At 39.6% G+C, this 25,278-nt stretch overlaps 2 protein-coding genes across 3 annotated transcripts; one reads left to right on the top strand and one right to left on the bottom strand.

Moving 5' to 3' along the window:
• Nucleotides 1-227: 227 nt before the first annotated feature.
• ankdd1b (ankyrin repeat and death domain containing 1B) lies at nucleotides 228-5,048 on the top strand. Its single transcript, XM_062417649.1, has 15 exons — nucleotides 228-402; nucleotides 876-976; nucleotides 1,098-1,196; nucleotides 1,300-1,398; nucleotides 1,733-1,837; nucleotides 1,939-2,043; nucleotides 2,187-2,285; nucleotides 2,732-2,830; nucleotides 2,945-3,043; nucleotides 3,222-3,320; nucleotides 3,459-3,557; nucleotides 3,720-3,815; nucleotides 4,191-4,392; nucleotides 4,633-4,764; nucleotides 4,912-5,048. Exons 1-15 carry the CDS (start codon nucleotides 228-230, stop codon nucleotides 4,965-4,967), a joined length of 1,665 nt encoding a protein of 554 aa, XP_062273633.1. The 3' UTR covers nucleotides 4,968-5,048.
• Nucleotides 5,049-5,535: 487 nt separating this feature from the next.
• poc5 (POC5 centriolar protein homolog (Chlamydomonas)) lies at nucleotides 5,536-13,919 on the bottom strand. 2 transcript variants are annotated; one of them, XM_062417647.1, is made up of 13 exons: nucleotides 13,844-13,919; nucleotides 13,127-13,210; nucleotides 12,374-12,527; nucleotides 11,559-11,666; nucleotides 11,260-11,438; nucleotides 9,787-9,963; nucleotides 9,455-9,559; nucleotides 8,648-8,827; nucleotides 7,986-8,169; nucleotides 6,632-6,768; nucleotides 6,219-6,311; nucleotides 5,840-6,010; nucleotides 5,536-5,696 (listed from the first exon to the last, which is right to left on the bottom strand). In XM_062417647.1, exons 2-13 carry the CDS (start codon nucleotides 13,208-13,210, stop codon nucleotides 5,562-5,564), a joined length of 1,707 nt encoding a protein of 568 aa, XP_062273631.1. In that variant the 5' UTR covers nucleotides 13,844-13,919; the 3' UTR covers nucleotides 5,536-5,561. The 2 variants fall into 2 exon arrangements, with proteins under 2 accessions (XP_062273631.1, XP_062273632.1); XM_062417648.1 differs by having other exon boundaries at nucleotides 8,007-8,169; nucleotides 13,840-13,876.
• Between the last annotated feature and the right edge of the window lie 11,359 nt (nucleotides 13,920-25,278).

Below are 25,278 nucleotides of genomic sequence, written 5' to 3'. Positions count from 1 at the left end.
GAAGGAGTGCACTTCCATTTCAAGGCTTGCTGTATACTAGTTGAAGACAGGAATTACAACAGAGTAGGTAAAGTAGGGTTTCTTATCTTATGTGTGATCTGGTTCCTCAGGCATTTAACTGTTTGTTTGTTTACAGCTGTTTAATGTGAAAGTCAAACTTTCAGTGCTTACATTGGACAGTTTACTGGACCCTGATTACACAAAAAGGTTACTTATAGAGCTTCCCAATGGAGAGAAGAATGTTAGCTTTGAGAGTGATGATCAAGAAGCACCGTCCCAAGAAGGAGACTCTGGACCCTCGACACTGGATGAGACAAGAGACTTTGAGGGGATTTTCTGACTTTGTACTGAATAAAAACTCAGAGGAAGAGACAGACAACAGCTTTGACAACCAAGAGATGTGTGAGTACACAAGAATTAAAGGTCAAAAAAATGAGATGAGAGGAGGGAAATTATTTATAGTCTGTTGTTTTACGGAACAGGAAGAACAAAAAAAAAAGCAAAGCAAAAAGCATACAATTATATATGTTTTGTTGCAAGTTTCTGTTGAACTTACACTGTTACAACTAAAGTTAATCAGATATTTATTATGATGGACCGACTTTGTGATCATAACATCATAGCTTATTCCTGAGAACTACCCCATATTTGCACAAGGCTGAAACCTCAGGCGATTTCCTGCACAACACATGAAGCAGAAGCATACTCATCTCAGTTTACCTTACAATATGTTAATGTTGAAGTTTTGAGCCAGACACCTCACACACCATCTGCTTGTGTATTAAAAGAAATGCTACACACTGTTCTGTTAAAAGTACTTTTTCTTTTTTTTGACTGACTGAATTTGAAAACTTCCTGTGTGCTGTGTTGTGTAGTGCTTGATGAAGAGAAGCAGTTTATGGAGGCAGCTAGGAGGAATGATGTGGACACAATGAAGACTGTTGGAAGGCGGTTAAATGCTAATGCAAAGAATGTGGTGGGTCTAAAAAGACCAACTGTCTTTACACTGCAATGTATTATATCACACAGATCATTTAAGTGGTTTTGGAGAAACCCTTTTTAAATGGATTTCATACTAATTAAGTTGTTTGCCCCAGCATGAAAGGACTGCCCTCCACTATGCAGTAGCTGGCAAACATGTGGAAGCTGTTCAGCTCCTTCTACAGCGGAGGGTCAAAGTAGATCAAAGAGACAAGGTGAGAAGGTCTACAATGTCTGTGATTCGAATAACTTAACGACAGACTTATGTCGTATTTTTGAGTAATAACAACTTTCTATTTCGTGTTTTGTGTCTGACAGTATGGGGTGGCACCCATTCATTTGGCTGCCTGGTTTGGCAGTTTGGAGATCCTGAAATTATTAGTGCGTTCTGGGGCTGAACAGAAGATTGAGAACGAGGTAAAGAAGCAGGAGCAGAATTGTTCTACTGTTTCAAGAAGAATACTCAAAAATTGGGCCATTTCTCTTGTTATTTTGCACATTCTTAAAAAGATAACATGCTCCTCCTCAGGCATATAGTGACTGTTTTTTTTAGCTGCATTTTGAATCCAAAATGCTTGTTACAAGCCTCAGTGTCTCAGATGTACTCAGATGTACACATTAGTTGCTAAATATCCTTATTTTTCCACCTTATACAAATAGTTAAATTTCTTTGACAAAAGCAGATACTGCACATTGCTTGAGTAAAAACATTGTGCTATTCCACATAATAACTTGCTTTTTTCTACTTCAGGAGGGACGGAACATCATGCACTGTGCTGCTATCAACAACCACACAGAGATTTTAGAGTACATTGTAGATGACCTGCAAATGAAAGAACTAGACAAAGATGACCAGGTATCTTCTGTACTATAAGCACTAATAAACCGACTCTATAATTCACTTATTTAGCACTACCAAAGTACGGTCAGTAATGTGGTTGTTTGTACCTCAATCAGTCAGGACAAGGGGTGTTTGCATTGGCAGCAGAGCATGGCTGTGTTGAAATGTTAAACATGCTAATGGAACCACATTACGAGATGGCCACCGTGAAGCCAAACAAGGTGTGTGTGCAATTCATATTGTTGGTGTATATGTATATATTGACAATATAAGCCTGGGTGCATATTTGTGGGTCACACCTGCAAGAAAGCTCAAAGTCAAACACTCTTTGATGCAAGTTGTTTCCCTCCCTCCCTTCTGCCAGAGAGGGGACACGCCCCTGCACTTAGCTGCCAGGAATGGCCATTTGGACGCCGTCCAACTGCTGCTGCAGAGCTTTGATACTCGGGATGAAGTCAATACGGTAGACAATCAGTGTAAAACACCATCTCTATCACGGTTTGGTTCGTGACAGTGTGTGCTTAATAGCTGATCCACTGCTGGATGGTGGCTCCACTTTGGATTAATTGAGAAAAAAAAGTTGGTTATTATTATATTAAATGGCAAATGTATTCTGGCTTGATCTTCGGACTGTTAAACTGTACTTGATCAGATTGACTTGGTGCTTTCGGCCAAAGATCCTCCTGATCAGAAATGGTACTTAATGATGGATTTCATCTGAATTACATGTTGGAAAAAGCCCCCCAGAAAATCATTATTATTTATTACACCTTACTGATGGCTGTCAAAGTTCCTAGATGGCTAGAAAAGTATAATGTGGTCCACTAAAAGTAGATTTTGCTCATTTATGTCTGTTGTGGTTTCCCTGCACCTGCCTTTACTTTATTGATAGGATCTTGTGTGTGGCAGGATGGTGAGACAGCTCTGTACCAGGCTGTAGACACTGGTCAAGAAGAATGTGTCCTGGCCTTACTGGAGGGTGGCTGTAAACCCAACATCCTAACAACGGTACAATAAAGCCCAATAATGACTGTGCCATAAAATGTTTGGGCAGCATCAATATTTAAATTACAAATTATGTTTTTTAGACATAGGCTTACAGCTAAACTTCCTTCCTCACAGGCAAAATGCAGTGTTCTCCATCCAGTGTCAGAGAGAGGACACACATCTCTGGTCCAACTCCTCTTAGAGTACAATGCCCACACGGACTTTCAGAACCACGTAAGTAAACACAAGCTAGGTGGCAGTGGTACACTATTTCAGTGAAGTTTCTGGTAACAGATCAGGTGCACTGCTGACACTACGCCTGGATGCGTATCATCAAACTTTTACATATTTCCTACTAAGCTCACAGTTCATTTATGGGCTCATGTTGTGTAACAGGATATTTTTCCCTCAGCACCTTGAGGCTCCTCTCCACCTGGCAGTGAAGAGCAGTCACATCCCTGTCATCCACGCTCTACTGGAGGCTAAATGCAACATTAATGTCACTGATAAGGTAAAAATCTTCCTGTAACACACTAAAATAAGATGTTAGCTCAACTATATTTATATGAAACATAAATACACTGAAAATATGTTTCATGCATTGCATTGTGCAATATACCATAACATGTCTTATACCATAACTTGTTAGCGGTCCCAGACTCCTATGCATCTTGCTGCAGAGATAGCCAAAATAGAAGTTGTGGAGATGCTACTTAAATCGGGGCTACATCTGACACTCAAGGACAGGGTAAGGATTAATCATTGTTTTTTTAATTAAAGTTAAAATATGCTCGGAGACATTAAAAAAAACCTCACTGTCAAGTCATTCATCTGTAAAGAAAATCCAATGCTGTCCAGTTTTAATTAAAGTTGAGTTAAAGTTAAAAAAATTGTGTTGGATTTGGAGCAGCAGGGTAAGACGGCTCTGGGTATAGCAGCCAGAGCGAATGAGGTAATCATTGTGGACATGATCATCAAAGCAGAAAGATACTACACGTGGAAGGAGGTGAGAGATCGACATGATACTTTTACTGTTTCCATGTGTGTCATAATCCATTATTCCCATGATTACATTCATCACAAATGATTCATTTCCTGAGGTCACAGTTTAGATTAGTTGAATTCCCTCTAATAATATTAAAGCATCCAGGGTAAAAAATAACTCACAACCCAGAAACATTAGACAGCCAATTTACCATTAATTTAATAAAGGATATGCTCTGATTCCCTTCCCTTCTTGATTTTCAAAATGTTTAACTCTGGCATTCATATTGCTAATAATGTGTGTGAGCCTCTCTCCAATAATCTCTTCCCATGCCCTGTGCTCTCTGAGGCTTGTGGCCTTTATCAATCTACTAACACAATTTAATTGCCCTTTCAGGCAAATGCTGAGCTTAATGAGAGTGTTCAAAGCCAGTATTCAATAACATTCAAGCTTGACCACCGCCACGAGACCAAGCAGCTCCGTTCGATGGCCTGGCGTCTGGCGTATGAGCTTCTGAAGCCAGGAGACTGGAAACGACTGGCAGAACAGTGGAGTTTCACTAAAGCGCAAGTGTCAGCCATCGAAGAGCAGTGGACAGGTGCCACAACTCTCACTGACTGGACAGACTCTTTACTGCATTTGGCAGTTCTCTGAAATACTATAAAATAAGCCTCTTGTTGCCAAAATGTTAGTGATTTAAACCCCTAAATTTATGATCAAGTTGTGGCTATAAGAAGAAAGACTGGCTATTTTATCCCCTTTACTTTTCTTTAGGCTATTTATAAAAGTTGAATAATTTTTTCCTGACAGACTAGGTGCTGTGTGTGTTTGTCCACAGGTCAGCACAGCTACCGAGAGCATGGGAACAGGATGCTGCTGATCTGGCTCCATGGGGAGGAATTGGCTCAGAAAAGCCCTGCTAAAGAACTATACCAGGGCCTGATCCTTGCAGGCAACAGGAAAGCAGCAGGTACATGTTTAGTAATATTTTTTAAAACAAACCTATAGAGGAATGTATAAACATTTAGCTGTGCTGCCTGTGGATGTGCATCATTTTGAGGTCTATGATTTTACTCCTGTATGACAGACTCTTCTGTGATATTGGTTTGTCTTACAGATAAGATTCGGATGGAAGCAGAGAATATCAGCAGTAAGAGTTGCAGCATTTCATGACATATTTAACATATGGACTGACACAAAATGAACTTCATGTTTACATCATTTTCTACTTCAGATTTGTACAGAAAGTTAGCAGTAAAATAATTTATTAAAAATTGTACCAAATCATGAACTTACAATATGGCTTTGGTTTAGTACAGTAAATATCCTGCACTGTTGGACGGTTGGTCTCAATAGAAAATATCAATAACACAAATATTTAAAATATGTGATTTTACACATTACAATACAGTCGCACCTGTGCATAATCTTCATTGAAATACATTTCTATTTCACAATTCAAAGTGTATGCAACTGCTAATAATTAAAAATAATTTACATGTGCTTTTTTAAACACCTGCGTCTATGTGGTTTACTAAGAAAAATGTTGTTCCTCAGGAAATGATGCATTTCAATATTAATGAAAGGAAGCTGAAAAAAATGTAATGTTGACTTCAAAAAGCAGAGAGCAAATTCATTACAAGATATCAAAAGAGAACAGAATTGAAAGTATTGCCAAGGTAACTACACTTAGGACTGTTGCATAGTGTGTGTAACATTTTACATCTAGAGTAAGTGTGCAGTATTTTCTGTGAGATGTATGTGTGGTCAGTCAACTACTTTGATGGAGTGTACATGGCATGTGCTGCTGTGTGTTTTGGAGGAACCTCGTCCTCCGGTGGAGCTGGGACCTGGTTGTGAGGAGCGAGGAAACTTGGCAGCCGTGGCCTGACCGACGGTAAGCTTGAGAAAAGAAGAAAAAGAAAAAAAAAAACATTAGGGGAGAGAATCCATGTTATTTTTCAGCTTGACATGACTAAAAGGTACTTGCATAATAACAAACATAAATACTTGAAAATAACAGTAGTGAGCACAGATTCCAGTACCTGTGTGACAGGATGGTGACGTTCAACTATAACAGAGCTCATGGGTGGAGCCACGCCCATCACTTGGAGGTTGCTGCGTGCAGTCTTACTGGCATCAGGTCGTGCAGTGATGCGAGCCGTTACAGTCTTGCTTGGTTTTTGCTGGCTGGCTGTGACAACACGGCCACTGACCTGAAACATTTAATACTCATGTTATTAGCACATGCATTAATGTAATGGCTGTAGTAGCCACTTTTTTAGTTTTTACTAAACTTCAGAAATTTGATGCAGTTGGTTACAAATCTGAGAACCACTTACTAAATTATATCAGTTTCAGAAGACTACACTGAAGTTGGACAATTTCATCACTTTTAGGAAATATGATATGTCTAATGCTAACCTGCTTTTGGGAGCTTGAGAGGCCCCCTAGTGGGAGGGAGCTGTGCACCACTGCAGTGGGATGGAGTACTTCTGTCGTGGCACCAAAGCCCACCTGAAGAAAAGGAATGGAGGGGAAGGAGAGGCTGGAGTGAGATTTGAAGGAGAGTCATAGTACAGTAAATAAAAGCAACTGAAAGAATCTCAAAAGCTGATATATTGATGGCGTACAATTATTCTATTAGTGAGCCATCCATGTGAAAAAAGTTGAATATGACCCTGGATTTTACATCAGCATATAGTACCAGCAATTACAACTCAAAATTAGATGGAAAAAAACACATTTTAACAGCAACAAATATGGAACGTTTTTTTATGTGAAAGACTGATGGATTGATTGACACAGTGTAATTTGACAAGAAATTAGCTTCTCACAATATCATCTCCCTCACTGTGGGACTGAGGGTCGGGTTGGTCAAAGTGAACTGGGCTGATCCGTGAAGAAGAAACAGGAAATGGCTGGATCTGAGCCAATGTCGCAGAGCCAGACTCATCCTGAGGAGGCAGAGGATCTATAGAGACAAAAATATGAATTGAATATCTGGAACAACAAAATTCTTGACATAAACTTGTTATAATTATAACAAATGACTAATCTCAAGACTGAATATTGGACTGGAGTTAAGAAATGTTTTAATCTGGCCTGAACAAGTGATTACACCATCTTTCTGAATTGTATCCAATAACACAATTTAACTTTCCATCTCTCAGTACTAATGATTAAAAATGGGAAACTTCATATTTTAGTTGGGATATAAAATTTGACCTTAAAGATAAGTTAATAGAGCCAATTTTAAACTGAATGTTATTGTGAGGAGGAAAGAAAGACGTGCATGTAACAGAAAAAGAACCTAACGGCCATCACGCCCCCACCAAGTTTGACAGAAACATAATGAAATGCATTTCAGGTCGCCAGACTCATTAAACCTGAAAGCAGATGGATGAGCAGAAGACCATGCAAGAGCTCATTTCTACCAGCTAAAAACAGGGAGGTGCAGCTTTAGCAGCCACATGCATGACAAGAATAGTGACTGAGGAGAATAACTGTTGTGTGTTTTGACAAATTTAGACTTCTGGTGCAAATGCTGATGGAAGGATGTGAATTAGGCGCTTATAGCTGTCAATGACACTGTATGGGGATAATGGCATATGCTTTAAGGGTTTTCTGTAAATGTTAGGACAATTAGTCCAATCAAAAAGGGCTACTGTCCAGCTCCAGGTCCATGATATTTATGGTACTCTTCTCCAGTCCAATCCTGTATTGTCCCAAGTTCTCAACTCAATCTTCACAGCATTAACAAACTACTAGCAGGTACAGCAAGTACTTGACTGACTGAATGAATATAAGTGAATTACATTAAAGAAATAACCTGTGCAGTCTGCACTCAGCATATCGTATGACTCATTCCATTAGGTGAGCCAGTAAATGACTTCAAGAAAAGAACAAAGACCCCTGTGCACCCTGCTCATTCATAAATCTACACAATTGTCAATAACACATGGCAGCACTTCACTGGACAAATGGTGTCTCTTTTTCTTCTCTTAGTTTCTGTCTTTATAGCTGGGTTGAGTCAATACACCACAGAGCCAAGGCCAACATTGCCTTTAAGGTTTGTTATATAAAGCAGGGGTCTTTTCGTATAGGTATACGATAATGGTATTTAAACAATTAAAAAACAACAACAACAACAAATGATAATCTCTGAAAAAAAACAAGGTGTTTGTGTACCATGCTGATCATGGACTGTACCTTGCTCTGGTCTTCCCTCTGTGCTTTGGAACATGTTGAGAGCCTCCATGTTGAGAGCACATACGCCTCTCATAAAGGCTTTCTTCATAGATTCCTCATAGTGCTCTCGCTCCAGTCGTAGTCTCTGAATCTCTGCCTGGGCCTTCTCTATGGCCTTACAGTGCTGTAGATAGGTGGACACAATTAACCAGTCATTTACTGTATGTAATGTAATGACACTCTGACACTAACACTACAGTACCACCCGGCTGAAAAAAAAAGTCTTTTCATTTGTATGCCACTTTGTTGATGTGTACTTTTGAACAGCTGTGTGATTAAACTTTAACTCTTTCTCCATTAAGATTTCAATAGTTTCAACAGTTACTTGTTGAAATGCTCAAATTGTATGTGTTTAAAACTATTCACTGGGGGGGGGACTGAATTAATTTACCTATGGGTTCAAGTCATTCGGCTCTGTATATGTTTAATGCATCTTACTGACTACAGAGTGCCGTGGTTCTGATATAACACACCCCAGTGAGGAAAAGGTAGAATAAAATATGAATTTAGTCAAATTTAGTCAAACATGAAATAAACTGCATTGATGAAACATCATGCAACATCACCATGCAAACATCATTTCCTGCACCCACTTAACTTACCTCTGCCAGCTTGACTTCATAATCTTCAGACAGGCTGCTGCAGACCTCTTCAGCCCTTGAACGGCAAGCCCGCTCCACCTTCACCTTCCAGTGTTTCTGGACCAGAGAGTGCCAGCCTAACCACACCTTCCTCTTCAGATGCAAATTGTAGTGTTGCCGCGCTAACTGAGAAGCATTAGCCTGGTAGGGAACCACAAGACCATGAAAATACTCACAAGGATATAATTACACCCACAATTCATTCTTGTGCAGGTGCGGTGCATTTTCTGTTGTGGTGCACTTTCTGTGTCATAGTTTAGACAAAAATCTGAGTAATCCACTTTATTTTCCATTTTAAAGAAATTGCATGAACAGCTATGTTGTTAGTTTAAAAAAACGTTACTGCACTTTTTAATTTGATATGTAGAATGGTATAAAAAAGGACCATATTTATCGGTGCAGTGACAAAATATCAGTATATGAAATTTGTAGGAGAGATATTTGTGTAAAAATGAGCCATATGCATGTTCAGTGTGCAGTGACATACTGATTTATGGGTTGGTAACTCATGCAGAGACAGAACATTTGCATAAACCATTAAACTGCACTAACAGTTATCTAGCAGCTTTAAGATATAGTTCACTACCACTAATTTCACATCCATTTCCCCCAAAATTCACATATATAAGAATAAAAAAAATAAAAATACTTAAAAAACAAACATGCTGTCTAAATAATCACTGAATTACTATTCAGTCTATTGAATTTAGCACCACCCCACAAATATGCTTTCAGCCTGAAGGAAAGACCATAGCCTCGTCTGTGTACCTCTTCTTTGGCCTCACTGTGTTGAAGTCTCCAGTGGGTGAAAGTCCTCATCTTTTCAAGCTTTTCTTTTTGTCTGTCTAATACTTGGCTCAAGTTCACAATCACCTGAGGGAGGACACATCACACAACAAGCTTGCTAAGTCTGAAACCAGACTAAATGTACATAATGCAAGAGAGAGACATGTGGGACTGATTGCTTAGACCTGGATTAAGCCCAGTCATTGGCTAAAACATGATGATGAATATTTTGAAATCCGTTTCTAGAATTAGGATTGTTTAGCCATTCAATGATTGATGTACTGCAGAAAGTAAATGGATACATATGTAGTCACCTCATCCTTTCTCTGGTTGGAAGTCTCGTAGGTGTGGAGCAGCTCCTTTAGGCCTTCTAGCTCTGAATTCAGGCCAGCTGTCTGGGCTGCACACCTCTCCCTCTCCTTCCTTATCTCCAACTTGTGTTGCTCCATGAAGGCCAGCTTCCACTTCCTGAGCTCCGTCAGCACATTGGACTAATTAAAGAACAGAGAGTGGGACAGCCACAGTATGTTAATTACACTACTTTTAGGAAATATGGACATATGTATGCATATCTCAGTTTTTTTTTAAATTATATGAACAGGTGTACTGGCGGGTTTGCCTATGACAACTTTCGGCAAACCCTACAGTAAACCTAGCATACCTCATCTCTTGTCTTTTTTGGTTGGATTAATTTCTGCAGACATCTAACAAATCCCTGCACCTTAAGCCAGATTTATGCTTCTGCGCAAGGATTTCTGGGTTCCCACCAGAGATGCCGTTGACATGGGATTCTGATGTGCAGTTACATTTTGAGTAGGTACAAATATAAACATATTTGGCTTATCTAGGAATTAAAACAATAGATTTTCTTCCTTCAGAGACTCAAAAGCCTATTGTTTGACAACTGAAGACAAAATCTATCAGTCAAAATAACTTAAAGAGTCTCAGCATCCATGAATGTACTGTGCTGCCTCGTCCTCAGTCAAACTACATTCTTTTATCGGCACCGTGTAGCAGGTGATTGGATGTCACCTGCCTCTGTGAATGAGCTGTACAACATCAGAATAAAATGGCAGGAAGGACACCCACATCAAGGCACTAACCTCCTCCAGAATCATTCCACTGGGAGACACAATTAGAAAGGTCACTGGTTCCATGAAGAGTAGAGCTGTAAAATAGCTTTCCTAAGACTAAAACACTTAACAACCCTTTATAATCTGGCCTCTTCCTCACCATTATCTGTGGACACTGTCCACAGAATTTCTTGCATTTTAACCAATCTAAGTCTAAGAGTTTCATTGCAATATTGAGAAATGTCAGTATGAACCTAATAGGCAGTTTCCACACAATCATATATTTATGCATTTTTTCATAATTATATATAATCAGAAACATTATAGTAATATATGTGAAGAGCCAGTGACATAGATATAAAGATAAGCATAAACTAAAAAGGTACTTTTTCAGAACAACCAGATGTGAAGTTTTTCTACCATGCACTATTTTAAATTTAAATTCCATAAACAGCTCTTAGTTGACACTTACTCAAAACACATTTTTCACAGTAAATGAATAATTCAAATATAATTTTAATTTGTATTTCACAGTAAAACTCCAGCTTGGGTCTATTTCACTGTAAATTGCTGAAGCTCAAAATATGCCCTCTACATAAAAGTCCTATATTTACACATATAATATTGTTTATGGTGAGCTCTCAAGCAGACAGCAAACCATTAAATTAATTGATTGTGAAAGAATAGTTGTAAATTATGAGAAAGCAGACTTACCTTAAGGTTGTGGCTCCATGTGTCAAGAATATTCTCCATCTTGTTTATGTTCTGCTCTGAGATAAACATCTCTGCAATGGCAGATTCGAAGACTCCTGGGCTGCTTGGTCTAGACCTCTCAGATGCTGCCTGTAACCTGTCTGACGCCCTGCTAGATGATGGACGTACCATCTCTTCAACTGGAAGGAGAAGACAACAAACAAAAGAAATACAGACAGAATATCACTACAAAACAAGATGGCATTACACTTAACTTACACTTAACCATTCTGCTTTAATTGTATTTGTATCAAATTTACCAGGAGAAGCTCTTAAATGTGTGGAGGGCTCAATAATCAAGGGGGAGACTTGTGATGATCTAACACTCCTACTAGAGGGCTTCCCATGGTGAGCTTCAGTGGGAGGGTCTGCCCGAAAAGAGGAGAGATGCGGCAGGTGAGTCAGAGAGAAAGGCAAAATGTTAAACAGACAAAAAGGAAATGTTGCTGAAATAAATCTTAACATAAAATAACAGAGTAGAACTAAGTAAACGGTCAAATAAGAGGTCAAAAAAACAAAAGACAGTGTAACAACAGAAAAGGTGATGGCATGAATGCTGAATAAGACAAGCATGGTTCCTCATCCAAGAATGCATTTATGTCAATATCTTAATTAAATCCTGCAGGGGGAAGAGAAGGCCTGCACTCTAAAGAGCAGTACGGGCAGAGTGCCAGGAGATCATTACCAATCAGCCTGCCTGCCTGCTTTCTACATCCCTGTGCACTACCCCGTGACAGTTAAAGCACTAAACCTCCAATGAGTGCTGCAACTGGAACTGGGGCTGTGGTGTGGGGGACTAATGGACTGTTTAAGATGTGGGTATCGTAGGGGAAACAGATAGGGGGTACAATCTGACAGGCTGATATCATATGTATCTTGACTACACTGGTTTACAAGCTGAAAATATGAGGCAGATAAACATATACACATTTTTCTTCATGTTGTGAAGCCAAATCCTTTCTGACAGCTGATCATCTGATGGGGTCAGTATCTGGATAGGCTCAAGTTGGGTTTCTGTCAGAAAGGCTTAGTGAAATAAGAGTGTGTATGTGTGGCTTGCATACAAGAGAAATACCTGCTGGGCGTGGCGATTTTGTGCCGTCTTTTCTCTGGTGACCCCGACCCTCTGCAGACAGATGTGAGGTGCTCAATCGGTGCAGGTAAGCACTGGTGATTGTCTCAACCTTGGGAGTGACCACAGCATAGCGGAGGAGGTCCTCATACTCATCCTGTCAGTCCATAAACAGTGAAAAAAGAACAGTGGGCTCAAGTATCTACTGATATATATTTGAGGAAGATATTTTTTGATTCAAGCTGTATCTCATTTTTGTAGTTTTTGGGCATCACTTTAATCACGTAATAGTTTAGTCATCAACTTAACTGTCAACATGTGGGGATGCAGCAATTTTGCTATATGCAGCTTTACAAATGAGTCCATTCTGGTAATTAAACATTAAACTTGGTTTTAAGAAAGTGAAGATGAAGGTGAATGTTGAAGTTACGGTCCAGACCGACAGCTGTGTACATGCGTAGATGCACTCCAGGCATTTCATGTAGGTTCACCTGTATTTTCATTTTGGTTTAAATTGTGTGTTTGTTTAAAACTTGTCCATCTACTCAAAGTCTGCTTGAATTTGATGTGTGTCTATACTGACTGCATTGTAAATGTGCAACAAAGTGTTTCTGTGTCTCCAGATGTCAGCAATGTGGCAGGTGCATAAAAGCACACCAATCAGTGTGTGTGTGTGTGTGTGTGTGTGTGTGTGTGTGTGTGTGTGTGTGTGTGTGTGTGTGTGTGTGTGTGTGTTTAGTTTTGTTTTAAAATCACCTGAAGATCGGAGGAGACAGAGCTGCCCCGATCCGAGTCCTTGAGCAGAACTGGACTGATTGGGTCCTCTTCGTCTGATGACATCTAAACCAAGATACACATAGTTAGAAGAGTGTTGCTGTAAGTCATATGTTGTAATTATGAACGCACAATATTTGCAGCTTTGTTATACAACGATGGGCACATGATCATAATTTTTATTAAGATTTCTTAGAGCAAATTTTTTACATGAGGTACTAAACAACAAAATACAGGGTATAAAGCAGAAGAAAGCTACATGAAAGTGGCTACAATCCTGTAAGAAAAAAAACAGACCAATGTGTGCTCAAAGAACACTTAGATTAGGAAAAAAAATCTGACCATTTAAAAACGTATTTGGATCAGTGTGTTTTTTCTAATCGAAACATGCAGTTAACCTAGCTCCAGGTTGTGTCTCTCGTGTTAGTATTACATAAGAGCATTACCGTATAAAGCATATTCATATAAGGTTCATGTTGAGAGGCACAAACTAGAGCTTAGATTAACTACACAGTTTAGCTAGGCTACACATATTTAACGTTTCAAGCAGACTTGTAAATAACGCCAACAATTAGGTAAACAAGTAAAGTTTCATTCTTAAAAACAGAAATACACACTGCACTAATCCCTCTAGGTATTAGTGCAGTGTCACATTATGTAGCAGTAAATTAGAACAATGAGCTGACTTAACGTACCTACACAGACTACAGATGTAGTGACGGTGCTTTTGGGAAAGTTCGCCTCTTTTATTTTTAAATGCAGATAGCACACTTCTCTGTTTTCCCTTCACAAGTTAATCGTCGGTTGGAAAATGCTTGCTCTGCCGTTTCAAACCCACTGACGCTCAAACAACAGACTGTCTGATTGGCTACTATTTCCCCACAGAGCCCTACTAACTCGTCTCTGATTGGGCGCAATGTTTCCATGGTAACAGTAAGCGGAACAACGCCAAAGCTCTTTAACTGTTTTCTATAACAAATAAAAAGCTGTTTCTGTGTTTCTGTGATGTTTGCAACACACACGCACGCACACACACACACACACACACACACACACACACACACACACACACACACACACACACACACACACACACACACGCACGCACACACAGAGAGAGAGAGAGAGGGAGAGAGAGAGAGAGAGAGAGAGAGAGAGAGAGCGATTGTATTGTATTATTCTGTTTCTTTTTTTCTCTTTTCTATTTCTGTTATTCTTCCTATAGCTTTGGCAACACTGTATTTAAACAGTCATGCTAATACAGCACTTTGAATTGAATTGATAGGGAGAGAGAGAGAGAGAGAGAGAGAGAGAGAGAAAGAGAGAGAGACAGAAAGAGAGAGTACCAGGATTTCGGACATGTTTAACCAGACGCTGCCCTAAACCACAGTATGTCTCTCAACTTCAAATTACTTTATCCAGAAGGACAAAATCAAGTACAACTGGGTTTGCTTTAGATTCTGGAAAACTTCAGTTTAAAAGGCTTCTTCAGTTCTGGCTGAGTGGTGGGGGATGCTTGGGATTCCCCACAAGTCATGTGACCTATAACCTCTCCTCCCTAGGCTACCTATGAACTGTATGACTGAATCTTCACAGACATATTCATATTATTTTCCATCTTAACACTTACTACTTGATGAATTATAGTTTCAGCCTACATATCAGTGTATAAAAGGGCACATTTTCAGTTCAACAATTCCATGAAAATTAAAATAGAAATAATTCCTAGAAAATCTGCACTTAGCAGCTTTTCCCATTTAAAGATCTCCAGACAGAGCTTTGTCAGTACCATGACATGCTACATAGAGATTAACTGATTAAATAAGGAAGTAAACTTACCTGTCTAAAGAAGGTGTAAGTCCTTGGTGAATACCACAACCCTGTAAACCTCCCTGTTTCCATTTCTCTGTTGTTCTTTTAGGCAACCCATGAACAGACAACGATTCACAAGCTGAATTAAAGTAATGTCTTAACCCCCTGAACACCTAGTGCTTAACAGTATTAAGAAACATATGTGGGATAGGCCTAACGGCTTGGCAGTTCTGGGCAGGGACAGACTCCAGAGAGAAGAGACATATGGTCCCTCTCAGCCGTGGCAGAGCTGCAAGCGGTAGTGTTGGACAGGGGCCTCCTTGCCACCTGGCTGAGAGCTCAGAGTACTTCACTGTCTGAGGATGTCCTGTCAGCATGGAAATACACTGATGCAACACTGGTGTCACCGTGGTGATCTCCACAAAAACAGCAGTTGGTGGCCGATCAGCTGATCACAAACTGTTGAAGTCTGAGAAATTGCATTTCAAATGTATAGATAAATAAACAGGAATGATTTTTTAGTGCAAGCATTGTCTGCCACACACACCCTTCAGCACACACACGTTTTATTACTGTATTACATGTCCTGATGGCTGATGCAGGCTGTGAATTTGCACCAGAATTGTGAGGCATGGAGGATAATCCATGCCGCTCTGTGGGGAGTGGAGGTTTCCAGTTAAATGACAGGAAGCTGTAGCTCCCACAGATTACTTAATACCATTTCAGAGCAGATGATTCACGTGTTTTGAAAGGTTTTGGCTGCATGTGTTCATCACAGTTTCTCTTTTCGGGTGATTTTTGTCATCTCAACTTGGCTTGTTAGGTACTCTGTTTTTTAATTTTTTAATTAATTTTTTTTTACCATGCCATTGATGTTGAATTTCTAATTTTTTATGGGTGCATCTGCTTTTGTGTAATTTTGTTATAACAAGAACTACACATGATGGCAAAGAAGTGTATGCTTTGTGGAAGGCCAGGTATTTCCAGAATCAGTGAATGTAAAAGTCAGTTTTATGTTTGTTTTTAATGATTGCTTTTACTTTTAATTGCATTGTTTTAATTGCCTCATGTGGGATTAAGTAAAATACATTCAACTAAAATATTACATCATCTCTCAATTATATAAAATCCATATTCTCTTAATTAACATAAAAGTAGTGAAGATCAAAGGAAATGCATTGCTTATATGTTTTAAATTATGCCTCACAGGAGTACATCCATGTATAAAATAATAGACAACTGAGTTAAAGATACAGACAGACAATAAAGGCAGACTTCTATTCTGCAACCACTCTGTATGATGTTTTCCTTTTGTCACAGTCAAAGGTAATAAGCTACTGTTGATAGTGGTTAGATTAAAGCTAGTATTACTGCCTGAAACCCTTCTTTAGATCCCTTTTGTAAAATTTCACCTTCCTTTCAGCAAGAGAAATGCACCCGGGCTCGCAGGTTGAAATGGGATTCAGCTCACATTCTTCTCTCATAGCCTGTTCAATCTGTTCCAGGACAATAATCACAATCCATTTGACTTTCTTCCCTCTGGTATTTTAGCTCAGGTACGTTAGACTACTCGGGACCTGGCGATGGTAGACAGAACAGAAATTAGGAAATCATTTTCCTGCGCTTATACAAGTTGACTTTGTTTACACCTTATCCTGATACAAACAGCTTCGAAACATGCTCTTATGTTTATATCATTTCATGTTCAGTGTTCCAATTGTGAAACAGTAGATTACAAACTTGGTGTGAAATAGTTTGTGCCCTTGATCGATTTTCAGTCAGACGCATTTACAGACAGCCATAACTCCTGAAGACAACAACTAATGTGCTGTCATCAATCGTAATGTTATCAACACATTTTTCTCTCATACGAGACAATGATGACCTCTCACTGAACATGATGTTGCCAAAACTCATCTTCGAGTTATTCATAGCTGTGTGCTGTTTTCCAATTAGTTTTCATTACATTTTGATGGACCAGGACTTCCCCCTTAGGCCATTCTAATCCATCATATCTCTCTATGAGTGACACCATTGTCCTTTTGGTTTTTTTTTTCTTGCTTTCATAATGCCTGGGTATCAGATCTTATAAATACACTACGGCTGCATTGTACTGATATCCGGGTAAGGAACAACAAGGCAGCATAATTTCTGTCATTACCATCTTATCCATACAGTATGCAATGTTGACTTCAGTTTAAAATGGTCACCTGTGTGAGTGCAGATGAATAGTGGAGACTAAGAGGAAAGATGGAGACTAAATCATTGAGCCAGAGCTTCAATCTCCACAAGGCAAAAACAATTACCATCAGTGTCCACATCCGTTTGTTATAATCAGGATGAAGATAAGCAGCAGACAGTTGTTTCGGTCCACCTCCACATCTTCATTTCTTAAGGAAAGCTGGCACTGCAGGTACATCCATTTTAGATCTTGGGGCGGTAGGAATCATATGAACCTTTTTAAAAAAAATTTTTTTAGAGCTGCTGTAATTCACTACAGTTTATTATATTTAAACAATGCATAATATCGATGCAAAATGCTGTAGGAGACGCACCTCTATTGTATGTATGTATCAATGTAGCAATGTATTGTTGAATATACTTGTGCATATAGTTATGAAAATAGTTGTGCATATCACAACACATGCAGAATGATGACAGACATGCCCAGCATGGTAAGCATGGATGGGTATGAATTGTTTAGTCAGTAATATATGGAATTCTCACATGGTCACTTTCTTATTAGCTACCACCAATATCAGTCTACATTCACAGAATGTGACATTCAATTCATTAATTTGACAACAAATATTTGTATGTGTCAGTATCCGATCAGCAAGCTATGTGGAATACAAATATTGTATTTAGTGTGTTTACACTGTAATGAAATGACAAATTCATAAGCTTCTTTCTTGTGTGACAAAGAAAAGGGTCTTACAAGAGAAGAGAGAGAGGGAGAGAGTATTGGTATGCGCAGTGGACTCTGTGCACTGTGCGTGTGTGTGTGTGTGTGTGTGTGTGTGTGTGTGAGGGTCATTCTACTGTCCTGTACATTAAGCTAAGTGCTCCTCGGCTCTCCAGCAGCAGTAAATGGAGTCTTGTGGCTTGAGGGGGGTTTGTATCCCAACTCTGAATCAAAAGCAGAGAGTGTCCCAAGCCCCAGGTCACTGCTTCTGTGAATCATCAAATTCAGAGAAAAAAGAATGATGCCTTTCCTTTTTTGCTAATACAGTATATGTATGTGTGTGTGTGTGTGTGTGTGTGTGTGTGTGTGTGTGTGTGTGTGTGTGTGTGTGTGTTCCCATGCCTGGTTTTGTGTACGTCTTTGTGCACACTGTATGCATCATTTACAATCCTCTTCAGTATCTTTTGTGGTGAATATGACACACAACCAGTGTCAGAGTCAAATCGTCATGTTTAGACTCGAACAAATGCACAGGGCTACACTACACTATTCACTATGTTTTCTTCATGTGAAGTGTTTTAACATGGATCTATTGAAATTTAGTTTTTGTTAAAAATGAGGGTAAGGAATTCAATGGACAAAGTGTAATACATCAAAGAGCTTGCTGGTAGTCATTCTTTCAGTGGACCGAATCTCACTGGTAGTGCTGTTATAGTTTGCAGGCTTTAATGATGTGAATACTGAAAGGCTGAGTGTCCCTGTGCTTGCATCAGTCCGTCATCCCCTTTTTTCCCCCTCCCTCACTTTCTCCGGGAACCCCTTGCGGGTTTGAGAGGCGTTTATGATCTGACATAGCAGGCGCACAGGCAGTCACTGTCTCACACTTCATCTAAAGAACCCACTTATCTCTAAGAGCCTGTGTTTGGTTATGCAATTATTGTAACAGGATTGTATAATCTTTGTGTGGTGTTCGTCAATTGTTTTACTCCCTCTGTGCTCACATCATTTGTGAGGAATACAGGAAGAATGAAGAAGAAGAATTATTGCTCTTCATAAATGCATAAAGAAGGTGGTCCAATACGCTGGCAGTCCTGTTTTACCAGAATCAGTGGTACACTGAGGAGGATGTCTCCACAGTGTCTCATCAGGAAAGATATCACTCACATGGGGAACCCTTTGATTAGATACAGTGTCACCATCCAAGGTATAGGGGCCTGGACACCCTGACCTTCCTGTTCCAGTTCTTGTGCCACCAGGGGTCCAAGTTGAAACCTGATCAGAGGTGATCAGTGGGCCACTCAGTGAATGACATGGTCAAGTGAAAATCCGTTTTACATAATAAATAAAGGATTTTTGGTTCTTTTCAGAAAGAGTCTAACTTATAGAGATGAAGACAGTGACTCAGAATTCTGCAACAGTATGTTCACATAACTGGAGAGTGTGCACCACCAGTGTGTATACGGCAACAACATCCAAACGTGGTGCGCTCAGGTGTAGGTTCAGCACCACGGACAGAGGCAGTGGTTGAAATGCAACGTACGGCTTCAGAGTGGACTCTGCATGACAAAGGCGAGCTTGGACACACATCTACTTTTGGAAGCACTTATGGTTGAAGTTATATGTAAATATATATATATATATATATCTATATATATATATATATATATCTATATATATATATATGTATGTGTGTGTGTGTGTGTGTGTGTGTGTGTGTGTGTGTGTGTGTGTGTGTGTGTGTGTGTGTGTGTGTGTGTGTATAACAGCCCTTCGGATAATGTAGATATCCTGAATCTCGCATGTGAAAAGAAGTAAAAAAAACTTTTCAACTTAAGCAGCAGCTTTTGCTTAAACAGACGACTTTCCCCCACAATCAGGAGCCCAGATCTATTTATCATATACTAACCATTCTCCTATAGGCTGAAACACACCGCTCACATAAAAACAGCGGGTTTCACACAGTGACTTGACGAAAGCACCGACTTCCCGACTGTAGCCTGCTAAAATGAGACCTTTTTTATCTGCTTAGCATTCATGCGTTGCAGTGTTTCACGTCCTTCAGTCACCTAACTAGATTGTTCCATCAGACGGAATTACCCGCATCACTCAATGAAATACAAGTATTGATTACACAGCCCCCGCTCTTCATCCATCCATCCATCCATCCGATCCGTTCCTCCGTCCCTCCCTCCTACCACCACTTCTCTCTCTCTCTCTCTCTCTCTCTCTCTCTCTCTCTCTCTCTCTCTCTCTCTCTCTCTCTCTCTCTCTCTCTCCCTCTCTCTCTCTCTCTCTCTCCTCTCCTGAAATCTGCTGCAGCGAGAGAGGACTGCATCGGGAAAAAACATTGTCGTGCGCTGACAATTACCTCTGGTCTAATTCTACACTAAAAAGCCCACAAGATTTCTTTCCCTTCATAAAGCAAAAGGAGTCTGATGCAATGGGTGACTATCAGCTCAGTCTACTCTTCTCACCATAAATGACGGTAAGTAATGACTTTAACATTAAAAAAAAAAAATACCAAAAAATGCTGACTGTAACACTTTCGGGTTAGAAAAATCCAACATTTTTCAACATGTATTGTTAAGTTATTTATGCGCATCTTTCCTGTGATGTCCTTGGACTTGAGAGACAGGGTACTTCATTATTTATGCATACGTTTGTGAATCATTTGTTAAAAGTTGGGAACATTTCAGGGCACTGTGGTTTTTCTGTGGCTGCACTAAACTGAGCCCACATGACTCCTTCAAAAGTAAAATAAACTGGCACAATTAGCTGGAACTAGTCTACAAGTAAAAAATAATATAACTGGGGTGCAGTGGAGTTTTAGTTTTCTATAAAGTCTTCATGTTTATGTGAGTATGAAATATCCCATTTAAGCAACGTGACTTTGCTTTAATGGGTGTTCCTGGTGCTTGACACTGGCTGTAGCTCATATTTTACCCATCTTTTTATTCACCAGCATATTTGTGAAATACTTGTCCTTGGCTTGAGCAGAGTTTGGGGTTGTTGGCTGTGGACTTTGCATGCTGTAGTGCCATCCAGCCACCTGCCCTGGGGCAGTTAAAGCACTCTGCACTGCCGCCAAAAAGAGGAGAGGATGCGGGAGCAGGAGACTGACTCATCCGTGAATTGCACCTTAAGAGGCGGTGAGCGATTGACAGGCACACAGCCGTTGAACTGTAAATCTGTGGCAAAGTGCTTTATTTGCAATCCGGAGGCTGCTGTAGTAGTCCTGTGAGGTTTACATTAAAGGCGTCATCAAGAAGAAGTGTTAGATGAGGTAAAATGTTGCAGAATTCATTCTTTTGACCCACATATCATTGATTTCAAGTTGATGTAGGAGTTGTTCTGCTCAATTAAACAAGAATCTTCTTGTGATTCAGGATGCCTCTCTTCTGCATTCAATAACATCTCCATCTCTAGCATCCGCTGACCTGTAATTTCATTAGTCTTCCTAAACTTTATGCTGCATCACCAAGATTTTTCAAAGAGGGAGACATTTTCTGCTCCAGTGTTTCACTTTTAATATAGGTTTCAGTAGACATGAGAGCTACAGAAAAAAAAATTCTTTCTATCCATTATGTTGATAAACAGACAAATAGAAAATTATCAGAACAGTCATTATTTAAGGGTGAAGTTAACCCAAATTACACTTCTGCCTTTGTAAAGAATGATAGAGCACAATTTCACTTTGTCAAAGGGGATGAAGGTTTCTCGTATTGTATTTTTCAGTCAGTTATTACATTTTTTCCCGAAAATTTTAGGAACACTTACATACAGACATCATCCATTACATTAAATCTACATAGTTTGACTAAATAAACAATTAATTGTAATAAAAAATACTGGTAAACATGCTACATATTGTTTCGCTTGGCTGATCGGTGTTATTGCGTCATTGCAACACAAAATGTCCAGTCTGCACCAGACAGTGGTGGTAGCATGTTATGTTTTATGTCTCCTAAGCACTGTATTGGGTCATCAGTGAGGTCTGGCAAGGCAGGGGGACCATATGTTCACCAAGAAGACCGAATGCACAGAGACGGCAAACTCTTTTTTACTGTATATCATCAGGGTGGGATGGGAAATGTTTTTCTTTTACTCTAAAATTCTGTCTGTATAGATGTAAACTGACTGAATATATTTTTCTGAAGGCATGTATTCTGTATCCTTGATCATTTATCTAAGTAAGGGAATTCACAGTATTAATATACACAGCGGGGAATCTCTTTTTCCCTAGCTAAGCTGTACACAAAAATAATTTAACCCATGACTATTATTCCCCATGCTAGCTCCTCATGGCAGAACAGGTTGACTTTAGCTGCTGCAGCTTTGCTTATGAAGTTTTCTTTTCTTTAGTGGAGCATTAACTGTTGAAGAAATGTGAAATGAGTGAGGTTTAGTTGCTTTAAAAGACATCATCTCAGTAGTGACATGTTGTTAGATTGATTTAAGCGTTCATTTATACCCCCTATTATGAATTACTATTATTTTATTCTAATCTCACATGGCACCATTTGCAGAAGTTCTTTTGTCCAGGCACCACTTACATTGTCATCAATACTTCTCCAATACTCACACACACACACACACACACACACACACACACACACACACACACACACACACACACACACACACACACACACACACACACACACACACACACACACACACACACACACACACACACACACTTGCTCTCATCCTCTCTCTCCCTTTGCACTCATTCAGTAATGGCATCAGTGTTTGATGAAATCTCCTAACGGAAGACGTCCCAGGCTGGTGGAGCCTCTGACTTCCAGATGAGGTCACGGGTTCTCCATTTTGATGGGATTACATGCAGCTCTGCCCACTTAGAGATTGGACATGCTCTTTCTGATGGTAATAGGACAAACCAGCCGTCGGGCCACTGTGCTTGCGTGTATCTTTGAAAGGGCAGGACAACGGCAAGTCAAACCTGACTGAGATTGGAAGCATTAACTATTCCAATAAGGAAAGGGACAAAAATTGTGAAACAGGTTTAATGTATTGTGTATATGATAATGCAAATAAACAAGAAAGGCAGAAAAATACCATAAGATGCATTTAATATAACTAATAATTTTATTGCACTTACATTAATTGCAGAGTGAAAGAAAATAATTGTGCTGCATCATTCCTTTGGGGCTTACATCAGGATCACCAGAGTGCACTTAGCCATATAAGGCATTATTGATTTTCCTTCAAGTTCTCATGAAAAATATTAAGCACATGTCTCCTCCAGCAGTTGTGGGTCAAGAAACCTGAAATTCAACGACCCAAATAGATTTTTACTTCTATTCTAACAAGATGCTTGCCCATACCAATCTGTTTGGTGACTGCTGGAGTCATCAAGGTAGATCAGAAAAACTGCTTATTTTTGTTTTAAGTTCTTCTGATTAAGGCTGTAATTGTGTAAGTTTCTTCTTTTGAAATGCTCATTAGTAGCTTAATTACTATGCCACTTTTGGCTAATGATTCATGATATGCTATGTAAAAGTCAAAGATGGTTAAACATACTGACTGTGGAAATTAACACACATTTTTAACTTTTCTTAAATTGCTTGCCCTTAGTTAGATACATGACAGAACAGTTGTGACTCTAATTTCTTCGTTTGTCTTTATGATCATGCATGAGGAAATTTGGAGCCGAGTGATTCTTGGTGTTTTTTTATTTAGTATTTTAAAGAGGCTGAAGGAAAGCAGGGCTGCTATCCATCATGCAGACAGAGACTATCACTAGAGCAAGGCCTATTTTCAGACAACCTCACATGGTTCACAGCAACAGTACACACACTACATTAACTCTCTTTATTTTAATTGCAGAAAACAACTGGGATGGTCTTTTGTTTTCTTATGTTCTGATGCATTTCCTACTCACCATGTTGATTTATTATCCCAAGATATATATAACTTGTTTTTTAAATAAATATTACAAGTATATCTGTCTAGAACATTCTTGTTAAAATGGTGAAGAGTTAAATCTAGGGTTTGGTCGCCACAGAGAGACATAATGATGGTGTGATTTGAACAGACTGGAGGTTACGTGAAGCAATGAGGTAACAAAGACGTATAAGAAAAAAAAGGATTTGGTAATGATTTACTGGCTATAATTAAGGTTTGGTGAAGACTGTAAGTTGAAAAAAGGATAGTTACTTGATAATGGTCTAAAGAAGATGGTTTTAGATGTAAGAATGGACATTTCCTGGTACAAGTGGAAAAAATCAGTGCTAACAGGGGGAGCCAGAAAGAGTCACACTGATAGACAAGATGCAGGAGAAATAAAATTGAAAAGAGGCGGAGAGCAGAAAATCAGTGAAACAGAGATAGGTTTGTTTGGGAGTGTTGGTGGTTACCCAGTTTGATTGTGATTGCTGCCGTTGCTTGGGCTGTCTGCACTGTCGGTGTCTCGTCAGCTGCGGTCAGGTGAAGTTGGGCGTCTGCGTACTTGGGTGTCCTCTGAGCTTCACCACCACTGACAGCGGTCCTCACCATACACTCCATTGATTCTCTGACAGGCAGCCTCCACCAGGATGTGTCCCCTTTTGCCTGTGCGTGTGAGTGAGTGCATTTATATGAGCACAGATTTAAAAATGAAAAATATGTGTAATATCAACATGACCTGATCCTGAAACAATATATGCCATCAGTTCAGTGACACCACTGAACTTTGACATACTCCTGGCTTTATGGTAGTCTACTCAGGAATTCTGAAATATTTTTCTTTGGAGTTGTTGAATGTAAGCTGCAATGTTTCACTCTCAAGAAGAGCTGATTTAATAAAAGTCTCTTCTAGTACAGTCTTCATGCAGGGTAGCAATGTAGCTGCAGTGTTAAATAGAAAATAATCATGCCACCAAATCGTAAGGTAACCCCTTGCAATATGTACATCAGCAATTTTCTGGTGAACAATTGCTTTTGGACAAAGGAAACAAACAGAAATCATGAATCCTTCTCAGGAATCTGAGGTACCGCCGGTGTCAATGGAGGTATTAAAAAATTATCAGCCAATGTGTAAAAGAGTGTGCTTATAACCACAGAAGTCATCCCATGAGCCAAAAGGGATTAGTAGAGTCACCTTGAATCAGCAGTGTCATTTTGCCCAGTAAAATTGCATTATGGGAGCTGGAATCGGCCCTGTGATTTGTGTCCTCCTGACAAGGCTTCACTGTTCATTAGAGGCTGTGGTGAACAGCTCCTAGACACACGGGTACAGCACACACTGGACAGCTCTGGCCACACACACACACGAACACACACAAACACACACACACACACACACACACACACACACACACACACACACACACACACACACACACACACACACACACACTGGGCAGCTCTGACCATGCCCATCCTAAGTATTCACTCCTCTTATCCAGAAATGTTT

The sequence above is a fragment of the Scomber scombrus genome, chromosome 4, assembly GCF_963691925.1.
Source record: "Scomber scombrus chromosome 4, fScoSco1.1, whole genome shotgun sequence".
NCBI classification, from domain to species: domain Eukaryota; kingdom Metazoa; phylum Chordata; class Actinopteri; order Scombriformes; family Scombridae; genus Scomber; species Scomber scombrus.
Note: the sequence above shows the minus strand (reverse complement) of the source record. Positions and strands in the feature narration are given on the sequence as shown.

What these genes read in the sequence shown, in the direction of transcription:
- ankdd1b (XM_062417649.1), top strand. Translation starts at nt 228, where the DNA reads ATGGAGAGAAGAATGTTAGCTTTGAGAGTGATGATCAAGAAGCACCGT. An exon ending in CTTTGACAACCAAGAGATGT is followed by an intron (nt 403 to 875) that starts GTGAGTACACAA and finishes TGTGTTGTGTAG; the next exon opens with TGCTTGATGAAGAGAAGCAG. An exon ending in CATCGAAGAGCAGTGGACAG is followed by an intron (nt 4,393 to 4,632) that starts GTGCCACAACTC and finishes GTTTGTCCACAG; the next exon opens with GTCAGCACAGCTACCGAGAG.
- poc5 (XM_062417647.1), bottom strand. Translation starts at nt 13,210, where the DNA reads ATGTCATCAGACGAAGAGGACCCAATCAGTCCAGTTCTGCTCAAGGAC. An exon ending in ACATTTAAGAGCTTCTCCTG is followed by an intron (nt 11,439 to 11,558) that starts GTAAATTTGATA and finishes TTCTCCTTCCAG; the next exon opens with TTGAAGAGATGGTACGTCCA. An exon ending in ACAGTGAGGCCAAAGAAGAG is followed by an intron (nt 8,828 to 9,454) that starts GTACACAGACGA and finishes GTTCCCTACCAG; the next exon opens with GCTAATGCTTCTCAGTTAGC.